The 15,581-nt window shown below is 40.7% G+C and overlaps 1 protein-coding gene across 2 annotated transcripts in view; it reads left to right on the plus strand.

The window, feature by feature from the left end:
• The window catches only part of LOC143029814 (fibroblast growth factor receptor-like 1), a 200,308-nt gene that overhangs the window by 161,913 nt on the left and 22,814 nt on the right, over positions 1 to 15,581 (plus strand). For both annotated transcript variants that reach the window (XM_076192849.1, XM_076192850.1), the window contains 4 exons: positions 4,507 to 4,669; positions 12,895 to 12,971; positions 13,507 to 13,614; positions 15,180 to 15,345. In XM_076192849.1, the coding sequence (XP_076048964.1) occupies positions 4,507 to 4,669; positions 12,895 to 12,971; positions 13,507 to 13,614; positions 15,180 to 15,345 (514 nt within the window). The remainder of the gene's footprint in view (positions 1 to 4,506; positions 4,670 to 12,894; positions 12,972 to 13,506; positions 13,615 to 15,179; positions 15,346 to 15,581) is intronic.

Genomic DNA, 15,581 nt, shown 5'->3' on the forward strand with positions numbered 1-15,581 from the left:
ACGTCCTGAGGCCTCGCACGTGGCCATGAGAACCTTCACGTCACAGGGACACGTGGTCGCCGTTTACCACGTGGTTACTCAAGCGTGTCTCCTACCCCTGTGGGTGTTCGCTGATGTGATCACGTGACATGGTGTTGCCACCAAGCGAGTGTAGATTTTTCTCTTAGGCCCAGAACTAGTAACAAAGCAATTTCGCCATCGCTATGGTGTTGTGGTGTTCTGGATATAAGTTGTGGATGTTTGGGTAGCGTACTCGGCGATAAAAGACGTGAGTGTGCTTATCTACCGCAGACCAAAAAAGTATCTTTACCCCAGGCTCGTGAGAGAATGCGACATATCGGACATAGACTTGACATTTTTTTTCTCAACTCGAACGCGTCTGGAATTAAATTCTTGTGTTGTCAAGATTCCGAGGTCGAGATATGATGTCGGCTTTCCTTCTCATCCGAGAACATTGTGTGTTAATTTGGGGCATGTGCACACACACACACACACACACACACACACACACACACACACACACACACACACACACACACACACACACACACACACACACACACACACACACACACACACACACGACTCGGTGGCGCGGTTGGTAGAGTCCCAGACTGTCACTACGGCGGTCCGTGTTCGAATCCTGCCCAGGACTGAAAATAATTTCAGTATCGCTGCACTTGGAGTCGTTACTCCAACTCTCGTGGGCGGGGAGTTGGGTGTGTGTGTGTGCGTGTAAGGTCACAGCATTACCCATAGATCGGTCATACGAGCTCTGAGCTCTCTTCCGTGAGGGAAATAGCTGTCGATCACGAGTCCAGCACGTGATCCAAAGACCAAGGTGAATACACACACACACACACACACACACACACACACACACACACACACACACACACACACACACACACACACACACACACACACACACACACACACACACACACACACACACACAAGGGCAACACCTCTAGTACCCGTGTAAACAGAAGAATTCCTCCTCCTATTATTACCTCTGACAAGGAGGTCATGTCTTTGGTTGCTTTTGTTTGTTAACAACCTGACGCAAAAAGCGACGGACGGATTATGATGAAATTTTCTGGAGTGGTGGGGTACGTTTTAAGAAACACAACAGAAGTCTCTCTCTCTCTCTCTCTCTCTCTCTCTCTCTCTCTCTCTCTCTCTCTCTCTCTCTCTCTCTCTCTCTCTCTCTCTCTCTCTCTCTCTCTCTCTCTCTCTCTCTCTCTCTCTCTCTCTCTCTCTCTCTCTCTCTCTCTCTCTCTCTCTCTCTCTCTCTCTCTCTCTCTCTCTCGCTCTCGCTCTCTCTCCCTGGCGGAGGTTTGAACTCTCCGAGTAATTCTGGTTATTATTCGTATTGGCAGCAAAGGAATTTTATTAAAAAAAAAAAAAGAAAAAAAAAAACTCCCTTTCTCCCGTCCGCAGGGAGTAAAAATTTTCACGAAAGTGAGAAAACCCTTTATTTTTCATTAAATTCTGTCGCTGCGTTGTACCTTTATTCTAGCTGCCGTCAGGCGATTTTATTCAGCTGAAGAATAACAAATTACTCCGTACGTGTTTGAGTATGCGGTCCGAAATACGTCTGAGTATGTGATACCAGTATGCGTTTGAGTGTGCGACCCAACGTGCGTTCAAGAATGTGACCCATCATCCGTTCAAGGATGACCCAGTATGCGTTTGAGTGTGCGACCTAGCACTTTATCATTATTATTATTACTGTTATTATTATCATTATTATTATTGATTATTATTATTATTATTATTATTATTATTATTATTATCATTATTATTATTATTATTATTATTATTATTATTATTATTACTAATTATAATTAATTATTATTATTATTATTATTATTATTAATTATTATTGGGAAGCTCGCTGGCTGAGCGGGTTAGGGCGTCGTAACTTGTGGCAAAGGGATGGCGGTTCGAATCCTGCCACCGGCGAAGTTGAACCAAGGGCATGGTTCATTAAATTCCACACTACAGAGACCTCTGTAAGGGGCACCGTCCTAGCCTTCCGATGGGAGGAGTTTGTGACGTTAAACTATATCATATTAATTACTATTATTATTATTATTATTGTTATTATTATTATTGTTATTATTATTATTATTATTATTATTATTATTATTATTATTATTATTATTATTATTATTATCATTATTATTTTATCATTATTATTATTATTACATTTTACATACATATACCAAAGGCTTTTTCCCCCTTACAAGGGAGGTAATGGGGAAAAAGCCTTTGGTATATGTATGTAAAATGTAATAATAATTGATAATAATAATAATGATAATAATAAAAATAATAATGATAATGATAATAATTGTAGTAATAATAATAATAATTAATAAAGATAATAACAGTAATAATGATAATGATAAAGTGCTTGGTCGCACACTCAAATTGTAACAGACTGGTCACATTAGTCACGGACAATAGATCACAATCCACAATCTGTGAAGTCATTCACACTTACGAACATATAAACTCAGATTATTAGAATATTTACTATTCCCGCCCCAGCTGAAGAAGAGGTAAGAGACCTTGAAATCTTCAGATACTGGTACATACATACATATACCAAGGCTTTTTCCCCCTTACAAGGGGGGTAGCCAGATACTGGTACCCAGATTAATATTGGAAGCTTCTGTTCCGCGTTGAACTTCAAGAAAAAAAAAAATAAAGACTTCCGCAATTTTGAGCGATCAACTACACAGATCGTCAGAACGTCAGCGGCTATCCAGTCCAGTTTAACAAAATTGTATTATTATTATTATTATTATCATTATTATTATTATTATTATTATTATTATTATTATCATTATTATCATCATTATTATCATAATTATTATTATTATTATTATTATTATTATTATTATTATTATTATTATTATTATTATTATTATTATTATTACTATCATCATTATTATTATTGTCGTTTTTTTATTATCATTAGTTACAGCAGTGTTTTTATACTGTGTAATCTTTATTTTTCTACAATCGTATAATGTTACATTTAATCAAATCAGTGTCATTACTCTACGACCCCAAAGATATATATATATATATATATATACATATATATATATATATATATATATATATATATATATATATATATATATATATGGGGGGGGGTTGGGTGTGTATTTTAATTTTTTTATATCTACGGGAAAAAACTAACGATATAAAGTCATGTCGGTTTGCGACTGTCGACTGTCTTGACTAACGTACTTATTGTAACTCGAACCAGCCAGGATGCATCTTCGTGCTTTCTCATGACATCACATTTTTTTTTTGGAAGTGAACCGATCTGTTCTTGTTTAGACCAAGGGCCCCCTCTGAGAAGTAAAAGCGGGCCTATATATTGACAAGGGTATTTTCCCCCCTAGGCATACAGTATAGTATGTTCCCTTTATCATTGACAGAAAAGTTGTTCGTCTTATATGATGATAGAGTCTAGTTTGAAAAGTTATGCTTCTTTGTTTACGATCGCAAACCCCCAACCCACACATGCGCGCGCGCACACACATACACACACAGGTATATATATATATACATATATATATATGTATATATGTATATATATATACTGTATATATATATATATATATATATATATATATATATATATATACCTGAAGTGACGGTGCATATCATTACAAAGAATTTCCAACAGTCGCCTCGGGGCTCGAACCAAGGCCTTGCTTGACCCCAGGCCAGTACTTTACCAACTGAGCTAAAGGAGCTTCGAAAGTCTCAAAATTGGAGTTGATCTAACACCCAAAGAATCTAGGTAGACTGCTAATTGCCGTCCTTACCTAACTTTCACAGAGACCCGAACTCAGCTCGTAACCAGTGGTGAAGCTGGTACGAAACATTGATGGGCTTTCGTTGGTGTAAATACCTGAGGTGAATCGCCACTTGTTACGAGTTGAGCTCGGGTCTCTGTGAAAGTTAGGTAAGGACGACAGTTAGCAGTATGCCTAGATTCTTTGGAAGTTAGATCAACTCCAAGTTTGAGACTTTTGAAGCTCCTGTAGCTCAGTCGGTAAAGTATTGGTTTGGTGTCAAGTGAGGACTCGGTTCGAGCCCCGATGCGACTGTCGGAAATTATTTGTAATATACATATGTATATATATATATATATATATACAGAAGAAATCACTTGAATGCGTGATTCTAATATGCAGAAAAACCACTAGGAAAATAACAGAAATGAGACCGAGCGATTTCGTCTATTCAGACATTTTCAAGGTAAAAATGTCTGAATAGACGAAAGCGCTCGGTCTCATTTCTGTTGTTTTCCTAGTGGTTTTTCTGCATATATGTATATAATATATATATATATATATATATATATATATATATATATATATATGTATAGGTAGATATGTATGTACTGTATGTATGTATGTATGTATGTATCGAGCGAAGACCTGACCTCCAACGTTATTTTGTGGTTTCCAGGGCGACGACGTGATCACCGAAGAAGCAGGATGGGAGCGGTTCCGGCACGCCGGCCGGATCCTCAAGGTCCGGGAGGTCGAGGCATCGGACGAGGGCACCTACGTCTGCACCGCCGTCAACGGCTTCGGACAACAGAAGTACAGCGTTCAGCTCCTCGTTGTTGGTGAGTCTTCCCTTCAGGTCATCCTCAAGGACCTTTCTCTCTCTCTCTCTCTCTCTCTCTCTCTCTCTCTCTCTCTCTCTCTCTCTCTCTCTCTCTCTCTCTCTCTCTCTCTCTCTCTCTCTCTCTCTCTCTCTCTCTCTCTCTCTGGACACATTTAGGTTTAAGAAGGAAATAGGCAAGTACTGGTTTACCAGTAGAGTGGTCTAAGAATGAAATAGACTTAGTAAACATGTAGTGAGCGCTGAAACTATCGGTTGTTTTAAGAAACGGTTAGATAACTTCATGAATGGGGATGACAGGTGGTAATGGACATGGAACTGTCTAGTGTAGGCTTCATGGTCTCTTGCAGTCTCCTTCATTCTCTCTCTCTATCTATCTATCTATCTATCTATCTCTCTCACCCGAACCTGGCCCTATCAAGTATTTATTTCTTTATGTGTATATATATATATATATATATATATATATATATATATATATATATATTTTTTTTTTTTTTTTTTTTTTTTTTTTTTTAATTTTTTTTCCCAAGTCTCTGTTGTTGGGGACCCACAGCCCGTAAGTAACCGGCAACGGGCGCTTGGTTGGCCCACAAGTCACTCAAGGAAGATGTCATCTTGTCTGGGTAAGGCGAGAATAGGTCAGATTCAAGTGGAGTATAGAGATTGGGGATAAGTCTTGGATTTTTTTTTTTTTTTTTTTTTTGTGATCTGAGTATATAGTTTTTGTGTAGACGTCTTGTGAGACACAGGTGGGAGATGGTTGTAAGTGTTTGAGTAGTATGCTGCTGATGTGTTTGGATGCCTTCACTAGTTGAAATATTGTTGTCGTGGGAGGGAAGGATGGCATTGATGGTTCCTGTGCAGAACGGTGTGTTTCTCGTTTTCATGTGATGTTCTGCGGGGAGGATTTAGGTTTTTTGAGTGTAGATATTCTGTTGAGATGGTTTTTGTACATCCTGTTATTATTCTTAATGTTTTACTTTTCACACACACACACACACACACACACACACACATATATATATATATATATATATATATATATATATATATATATATACGTGCGTGTGTATATACAAAAATGTGTATATATATATATATATACACAAACACACACACATATACATATATATATATATATATATATATATATATGTGTGTGTGTGTGTGTGTGTGTGTGTGTGTGTGTGTGTGTGTGTGTGTGTGTGTGTGTGTGTGTGTGTGTGTGTGTGTGTGTGTGTGTGTGTGTGTTGTGTGTGTGTGTGTGTGTGTGTGTCTGTGTGTGTGTGTGTGTGTGTGTGTGTGTACACGTGTGTGTGTATTTATGTATATATATATATAGTCTTTTCGTGGTTGTTGGGATACAGAACTTATGCTTGCTACTGATATTAGTATGCTTAGTTTTTTTATCATTTTTCTTTGTTCGGTCCTTGATGTGCGGACCGAAAGACAAATACACATCAAAGGCGAGGTCTATGATATTTGTCTTTTCTTCCAAATGTAAGGCGTTGGCCATTCAGTCTCAATGTGTTTAGATCTTTTTGGCAGTTGGTTTGCAGTTGCCGAACCGGGCTATTATAGTTAGGTCATCTGCATAGGTGAGAGCTTCGAAGCTATGCTCTGAATATGGAGTAGGGAGATTACTCCTGAAACAAGTTATGGTTCTGCTTCGTAGGGATCTCCATTGTGCAGTCTTTCCCCCCACGATAGTTTGTTGTTCTGGGTTAGTCTGCACTGTCTGCCAGCTAAGAAGTTAGTTGGCAATTTCTTGTCGTTTTTGGGAACGAAAGTCTCTTTTTTTTAAGATATGTCTAGGGAATCTGTCAAATGCCTTAGTTATGTCTATTACCATCATTACCGATCTGTCTGGTGATTTCTTCTTTGATCCATCTAGCACTTTTTTTTTCTTTTTTTTTTAAGATGAGTCTATCCATCAATATAAATATGAAGGATAGAAAGACGATAAGTATATACTATGTCGAGTTTCCATCCAGTATGTTTGACTTTAAGATGGAAATAGTGTGTTCTTTTCTAGATCGTTTGAATTTTGCTGTACTTCTAGGAGAGGTCAAAATATGTTTTAGGGGCTTAGTTGCTTTTGGGGTTAAGTGTTGTGGATTGGTAGCTTTATATCTTATTTGAGTATTCTGCATGAGATTTTTTTTCTCCATTTCTTTTGTTTAGAGAGATAGAGTAGCTTCTGTGTTTGTAAGAGTTACCAGTCTGAAACTTGTTTTGGAGAAGTGCTTGATAATGAGGTTGCACTGCTGTTTTGTGATGGGATTTTTTTTTTTTTTACTTGAGTCGCTCCAAATGCTTCCTTTGTTTAATTTAATCTTTTGTTGTAATCCACATTTATTTGCTTTCTTATCTACAGTCTCTCTCTCTCTCTCTCTCTCTTTCTGTGTGTGTGTGTGTGTGTGTGTGTGTGTGTGTGTGTGTATGTGTGTTTGTTTTAGACCGCTTTCATTATTATGTTTGTTTTGTGGTGTCTGTGGAACCAATGGCAGGTACCTGATTGTGATTATCTTGCAAGATGGACGGCAGAGATTCATCTCCGTGGAGTCCATTTTCAAATTCCATCAACTCCCACCCACCACCATCTGGAGGTGCAACCCCGAGGGGCTGACACTTGTTCTTCAGTCGGGGCTCGGGATTTCTTTCTATCAACAGTCTCACACTAATACAATACAGACAACAATTCAGTGTTGTTGTATTTTTCCAGAGAAATCTATGGAAGGGACCAAGGACCGTTGCCAAGGGGCTGCGGATTTCCAGTCACTGGAACTTGAAGCACCAATTATTACAATATATTCAAATGTAGAAGTAGTTCTTTTTTCCTTCTTTTGTGAGGTTCAATTTACTTTTTTTTTTTTCTGTGAGTGAAGATGTCTCTGTTTGGGGCTGTATTTTTTTTTTTCTGTTGCCCTTATGAATACGTTTCATTCCAGCTTTCTCTATGGTTTTTGTAGTCTGCACTATCTTGCCTTTGGGTGAATGTCGGACTGTACTTAAGTTATCTAAGTCCTTTTCTATTCCTTCCTTGTATGCAAGCCATTTTTTTTTCTTTCTTGTGGTTGTTTGTTGTCTCTTTGCATCAAGTTCCATGGTGATCCTCATGGGAAAGTGATCTGTGGGGGATGAATGGTTTCTCATACTTGTGGCTGGAGTGAGAGTGAGCGCATTGTCATGTCTGTGGATGTTGCTTCTTGCTCGTGTTTAGGGTGTTTGCTGGAGTTAAGTATGTTTAGGTTGGGACGTTACTCTAGTATTTCACTTCCTCTTCGATGTCTTGTTTGTGTGTCCAGCCATATGGAATGGTAACCCGTCAGAATATGGTTTGTTGGGTCGTAGAATGGTTGAAATTGAGGTGGAAAGTCTTGAGGTAGGCTACTGATATGGTGTAGTTGGCTTCAAGTGGGACTTGATTCAAATCTCCAGTTCCATGTGATGGACGATATGTAGATTTTTTTTTTTTTTTTTTTTTTTTTTTTTTTTTTTTTTTTGTAATCATTTCTGGTAGGATGTCTCCGAGTGATCATTTAGTTTCTTTTTGTCTTGTTGGAGAAGGATATTGTTACGAGTCCACCTTTGTACTGTGTTTTGTCTTCCCTGGTTGTAGTGTGATTTCTGAATGTACCTAGTGTCATCTATGGTGATAGTTTGGTTTCCTATATGAATGCGATCTTATAATGTGTTTGTGTAGGAATTGTTGCAGCTCTGTATGTTTGTTTGAGACGCTGTTTATATTTTGTGTATATGTTCATAGTGTCTTTTGTATTGTAGCATTATTGAGTGTAGGCGTGTGTGTGTTTTGGCTACACGTCCAATTCGTCGTATACTAGTTGGTGTTTGTGAGTGTGGGGCATGTAAGATGAACCCATGATTTACTCGTATATGTGTGCATCGGATCGATATGTGCGCGCGTGTGTGTAATTTACGAGTTCTTTAATCAATTATGAGGCATATGTAGGGGCCTGGATAGGCTTCGTTGTCGCCATCTGGTAGATATGGGAAAGTGAGCGCCTGAGAATTGACTTCCTTCTTTGAAAAAAAAAAGTTTGTAAAATATAGGTCAGAAGGAAGTTGAAGTGTGAGGGTGATTTTTGGGTCTGTTCCGGAGACCAGCTACCGACCCCTTGGGGCCGCACCTCCGGATGAAGGTTCGAGTTGATGAGTGATGTTTGTACTCGATGAAGTGACTTGTTCGGTCCTACTTGTAGTAAGAACATCTCCTTGGATAGTGTGCTACGCGATGCCATCGTGGTTTTCCCGTGATACAAACAACTTTTGTAAGCAAAGTCGCCTTGATGCAATAAGATACACACACACACTCATGTGTATATTCATGAATGATCCATTGCATGTGTGCGTGTGTAATTTAGAAACAGCGCTCCATAATGCGCGGATTACGTTCCCTGTAGGGAGGAAGAGGTCATTAGGGTCATCGTCGATCACGCCTGCGTATGGATTACCTTCGGCGTGAGAAACGGAGCGTTGGAACAACACGGAAGGGGGGCGGGCAGGGGCGGGGGGGAGGGTGCGTCAGAGGCGATTACCAGGAGGGGGGAGGGGGGAGGGAAGGGGGGGAGGTCGTTGAGTGCTGGTAGATGAAAGGGGTCCAGGGGAAAGAGGTGTAAAGAGGTTTTAGTGTTGGTGGGAGTTTGGGTGGTTCCAGGGGAGAAAGGTCACGTGTGGGGGAGGGAACTTTGGGTGTTGGTAGGTGAAGGAGTGAGACATTTGTGGGTGCTGGCGGGGAATGGGGGAGTTTGGGTGCCACTGGGAGGTTGTGGGCGCTTGTGTTGGGGGAAGTAGTCATGGGTGCTAGTGAGGAGGGGGTTGGGGGAATAATAATTGTGTATATTGGTGAAGGATGGGGGACTTTGGGTGTTGGTGGGGGGAATGTGGGGAATGTAGGTGTTGATGGAGGAGGGAGGTGTGGGTGCTAATGGGGGAAGAGGGCTAAGTGGGGGCAAGGGTGATGGGGGGACTAGGGTAGCAAAGGGGGGGAAGTTTTATGGGGAGGATGGAAGGCGAGGATGGGGTGAAAAAAAAATTAACATTATTTTGATAAATGGACCAGACTTATTTTATTCTGTTGAAAGCCAGGCGATTTCATTCACATAATGGTAAAACCAAGGAGGCTGTAGGAGTTCCTCCCAACTGAATAAAATCACCTGGCGACAGCTGGAATAGAAGAATGAAGTGGACGAAGCTGAAAGGGTAAAGGAGTGAAGGGAGAGGGAGAAGGAGGAGGAGGAAGGGGAAAAGAGGAGGAGGAGGAGGAGAAGGAGGAGGAAGAGGAAAAGAGGAGGAGGGGAAGGAGGAGGAAGAGGAAAAGAGGAGGAGGGGGAGGAGAGAGGAGGAGAAGGAGGAGGAAGAGGAAAAGAGGAGGAGGGGGAGGAGAGAGAAGAAACGAGGAGGAGGAGGAAGAGGAAAAGAGGAGGAGTTGGTGGTGATAGGTGTAGAGGAAGAAAAAAGGGGTGTAGGGAAAGGAGCCGAAGGTAGAGGGTAGGAGGAGGAGAAGGAGAAGGAGGAAGCGGAGGAGGAGGAGGACGTGGTAGTAGTGGCGGTGGTGGATGGAGAGAGAGAAGAAGTGAAGGTGGAGGAAAAAGAATTGGCTGGAGAGGGCGCAGAAGGAGGGAGATGAGGAGGAGGGGGGAGGAAGGGGAGGAGGGGAAGGGGAGTGGGGGAGATGGAGGGAAAAGAGGCCAGTGGAGGGGGAGGAGGGAGGGGCGAGGGAAGGCCGAGCGAGCAGAGAGAAAGAGAGAGAGGGAGAAGGGTTGGAGAGAATGAAGAGGAAGATATCGGAGAAGAGGTGAGGTATTATTTCTCTCTCTCTCTCTCTCTCTCTCTCTCTCTCTCTCTCTCTCTCTCTCTCTCTCTCTCTCTCTCTCTCTCTCTCTCTCTCTCTCTCTCATATTGCATTCACAAATAAACTTGAGCGGGTTTGGATTAATTTGCGTCCGCTAACAAACTTGAGCAAGTTCGGATTATTAATGGGTTACCATTCTTGGCTCGATTCTGTTCACCCCCAGGCTTCCTCAGCCGAACAAATTCGCCTGTCTGACGTCAGCCAGAATAAGGTATTTAAAGGCATCAATATACGTATTTCTATTATCAGTATTAGAATAAAAAAACGAAGGCCAATTAAACCGAATGATAGAGATTAACGCACTCGGATTAAGTGAAAAATTTATTCTAAATTGTAGTGAATCGCCACTGGCCTATGTCGTCTTCTTACAGAAGCTAAAAGCGCGGGAAAGTGAGGAGATCTCCACAAAAACACTGAACCCTAGAGACATACAAACTCCATTTCTGAAGTGGAAGGCTGTGGTTGGGGGTCGATTTACCGAAAATAACGAAAGGAAAAAAATATGTTCAAATAAATAAGAGACTAGATATAGCGTCGCGAGCGTGAAATGCAAGAAATAAATCAAAGAGGAGCGAGAGAATGGCTCCGGTGCGTGAGGAAGATGGAGAATGCCGCCCTGAGAGCATTTGAGACGAGATGAAAAATCGTGGAGGAAAAGAAATAGGGAAAAAGGCTGCGGTGTCGGAAGAGGGGGAAGGACAGAAGAGTTGTGTTAAGAAATGGCGGAGAAAAGGTGGGGAGAGAGGGAGGCGGGAAAAATATAGATGTAAGAGAGGAGGAAATGAAAGGGGTCGGTAATACAATGGGTAAAAATAGCGGCGACGGACAACTGCGATTTTTGTCTTTGTTCGCATTCAAGTCTTTCTGAATTATTTCCAGTGCATTTAGCTCGCTGTAAACATGTCTCCAATATATGTATACACATTTGAGTGTGTGTGTGCGTGTGCGTGTGCGTGTGCGTGTGAGGGATCTTGCCCTTCCAAAACGGAAAACAAAAATATATCATGTGTCCACATTTGGCAATTTCCAAGTATAGCATGCTAAACTATTTTTTTCTTAACATTTATACCTATCGAATTTCATTGAATTACGGTTGTTCATCATATTTGTTTATGCATGCATTTTCTATTTTAGCCCAGCGATTAACGTATTTTATTTAATTTGCCTTTTCAACCATTATGAGACATCAAAACTATTACCCTCTACCCACGAAAACAGGTCAACATTCTCAGTCACTACGAAGGAGAAAACTTTAGATATCTTAATGTTTTTACTGTTTTTTTTTTTTTTTTAAATAATACCTCACACAATAGAGTATCCATACATGATATATCAAATGCATTTTCCCCATTATAAAAGGGGTGGCCGACGATAGTATATAGTATCCAACGCATTGTGTTTTCAGTGCCCTCAATTATATTCCATTTGCCCGTCCATCACTCCGCCAGAATTACTATATTAACGCCCCCACTAGGGGGGTAATTTACCACCAGTTTGAAAGCCACCCCTTTAATTAATCCTCACCAAGCTATAATTGATAAACTGTAGCTTCTTCCTGGTACCTACAGACCTCTCTACTATCTCTTATATCTCATCCGTCACTTCCCCATGTTCCCTACCGATATTCCCGCCTCTTCTTTCTTTGTCTTTTTCCAGACACTGTCCTCGCGTGCTCTCCTTCTCTCTTTCTATCTCTCTCTCATTTGTTTTGTAACATGACCGTAAGATCTCAGCATAGCCTTGTTTATTACTCTCCTACGTACATTTCTTTTGATATGTCTTTCTCATGCCCTTGGTTTGATCGTTTTCGTTTCTCCTGGTGTCACAAACCGTTTTCCCTGAAGGTATTTGTCATCTTATCCTCTCATCTGCTCTTTTTAGCTCTCGCCAAACCCTTCCCCTCTTCATTTATTTATGTAATTGTTTACTTGTTCATTTTTGTAACTATACATCTATCATTTTGTATACTTATTGATATTACTTTCTACAAGCTTGTAAATGTTTTTCTAAATCAATTCTTTCCCCCTGCCTTTTCTTGCACCATTAATTTTCTTTTTTGAGTGTTCTTTTTGTGATTTAGTTGTTGAATTATACAATACGACACTAACATATAGTTCAAAATTACCTGATATCCCCCCAAAAATGACGTCACTATTTTATTCTCCTTTCAAAATGACACACGAAATAACTACGGAACAATCCCTTATATACCTGATAACATATGTTTTATCCTCTGCCTGCTACCAAGCAACTTTTGTCCGACTTCAGTGGCAAAATGTCCCCCTCAAGGACAGAAGCTCCGGACAGAATACCACACAGCCAACTAACCCATCGTTCTCCACCCACAGATCCTTTGTCTTCCTCGTCGTCGTCGTCTTCGTCAGGAGCCATGTACCCCGGGGGCATGGCACCCGAGTTCACACAGGTACTGTGCATGCGCGCGTCGTGTCCTTATCGGGCGCTCGCGGGTTCCTTACTTTCATATCTGTAGAATGGTTTTATAGTGTCGAATGACACCAAGTTTATAATCCTCCATTCCCCTACTCGATAGCTCCAAGTCTCTGTAGGTTCCTGATAGGCTGAAGTTAATATTTACTTATGTATGTATTTTCCTTGAAGGCGTGTTTAATCAGTTTACTGCTAGCAATACACACACACACACATACTTATATATATATATATATATATATATATATATATATATATATATATATATATATATGTGTGTGTGTGTGTGTGTGTGTGTGTGTGTGTGTGTGTGTGCACGTGTGTGTGTGTGTGTATAAGGTGTATGCACGGTATATATATATATATATATATATATAATATATATATATATATATATATATATATATATATATATACATATATGTATGTATATACTGTATATACATATATACAAATTATTAACTGAATGATGTTACTGATTTTTTTTTTTTTTTTTCCTTTTTTTCTTCAAGGTGTTGCCACGGGTCACGGGTCAGGTGCTGCAGAAACCCATGGGTCACTCCATCAAGCTCAAGTGCCAGGCCAGCGGCCATCCAGAGCCGGAGATCACGTGGCTCAAGGTGAGAAAGAGAGAGAGAGAGAGAGCCCTCGCCTTTGTGTTCGGCGGACTCTTCTTCCTCCTCTTCTCGTATTTCGTCAGAGAGCCCTCGCCTTTTGCATTCGGCAGAATCTCTTTTTTACCTTTATTTTTAATCCCTTATGTCTTCTTCTTCTTTGTCTTTTTTTTTTCTTTGTCCATATTTCCTTTCCGTCTTCGTCCCCCTCTCGGTTCTTCTTTTTCTTATTCGTCTACATCTTCATCCCTTTATTTCTTCCTCTTTGTCTTCTTTTTTCTTCATCAATATTTCTTCTCCGTCTCCCCCCCCCCCATCTAAACTCTTTCGTTCTTCTTTGTTTACATCTTAGTACTATATTTCTGCTCATTGTTCTTCCTCGTCTACTCCTTCATCCTTCAATCCTTCTTCATATCCTATTACATCTTCCTTTCATTCTTCATTCTTTCCGTCTATTCTTCATGTTCCTCTTTTTTCTCGTTTCCGTTTTATTCTTCTTTATTTTCATTTATTCATTTATATATTTACCTATTTCTGTTTATTTTTGTTTTATTCATTTATTTACAATTTTTGTACTTTTGGTCTCTCCTTTACGCCAGAGGCTGAGACGGAATATTTGGTCCATTTTTGAGGACTAAAGTCGTTTCACAATATAAGTTTCGTTTTTGGGTGAAAGAACGTTACCACTTCAGAGACCAAACCCTCCTCTAAGGCGTCTAAGCTGTATAAACATACAGCCACAAAAAAAAAAAAAAAAATCCTCAAAGATATTCTTAAAGATAAAACCTTAAAGATATATTTGTCCCAAAAAGTCAGTTCAAGCTTAATCGATATAATTTATAAACCCTAAACTAGTTAACGCCAGACGATTTTATTAAGCTTAGGGGGCTGGGCAAGCTTTCTTACAGTCCTGCTGCTCTCAAAGATTCTAGAAATGAGTTCCTCAAGGTCTTCATAAAGGCGTCCAAAAATAAATAAATAAACAAATAAATAACGATTACCATATATGGCAATATTGTACGTTAATTTAGACTTGGACCTGTGAGTATTGAGTATTGGGACAATATGAATGAATAAATAAAAGATTGTTGATCTAAGGACTTTATTCAGCTGAGGGGAGCCCCCCAGTAGACCTTAAAGGGTTATTTGTATATCAATGTGTGTGGTAGCGGTCATGCAGTGCAGGGTCGTCTTCTAACTTCGATGCAACTTCTCGTTCTTTTGGTTCCTAAGACCACCAAAGAGTCGCCCAAGGAGGTGTCTGCCGTGCGCCTAAGAGGTCTCTGGCGTGCAAGATTCTCCCGAAGTCTTCCGATGACCACGAACTCCTTCGTCCCTTTTAGGTCTTCAGAGGCGCCCCGGGACGAGGATGAGCCCTTGCAGACCCCGACCACACAAAGAACTTGAGTCTTTCAGGAACCGGTTTCAAAACTCCACAGGTTCTTCAGAATCCCCTCCCCCCCCCCCATACACACGCGTTATGCGTTTCAATCGTTAACAGCTCCTTTCCCCGAAGTCGACTCGCCGAACTCATCGTACCTTGTTTTCTTTCTTTCTTCGCGCCCCTGAAGGACGGCGTGGAGATGCCCATGACGCTGATGCTTCAGGATGAGCCTCGCCTCTCCAAACACTCCCTCCACATCCCGTCACTCAAGCCGAGCGATTCTGGAACTTACACTTGCGCGGCGCTGAACCCGCTGGGCGCCGTGGCCACCAACTGGACGATCCAAGTCGTCGGTGAGTCATCCCCACTCAAGGCGAACACCAGCACGCCCCTGCATACATATATACATAAGTAGGAAGGGTGTGTGTGTGTGTGTGTGTGTGTGTGTGTGTGTGTGTGTGTGTGTGTGTGTGTGTGTGTGTGTGTGTGTGTGTGCCAAGTGCTCAAGGTGTGTGAAGAACCTGTTCAGACTGGAACGAAGGTGCTTAGAAACGTCTGAAGGTGCTTGGAGATGTCTTAGGGTGCTTAG

Source organism: Oratosquilla oratoria, chromosome 11 (assembly GCF_046742065.1).
Source record: "Oratosquilla oratoria isolate Oo_2021 chromosome 11, ASM4674206v1, whole genome shotgun sequence".
NCBI classification, from domain to species: domain Eukaryota; kingdom Metazoa; phylum Arthropoda; class Malacostraca; order Stomatopoda; family Squillidae; genus Oratosquilla; species Oratosquilla oratoria.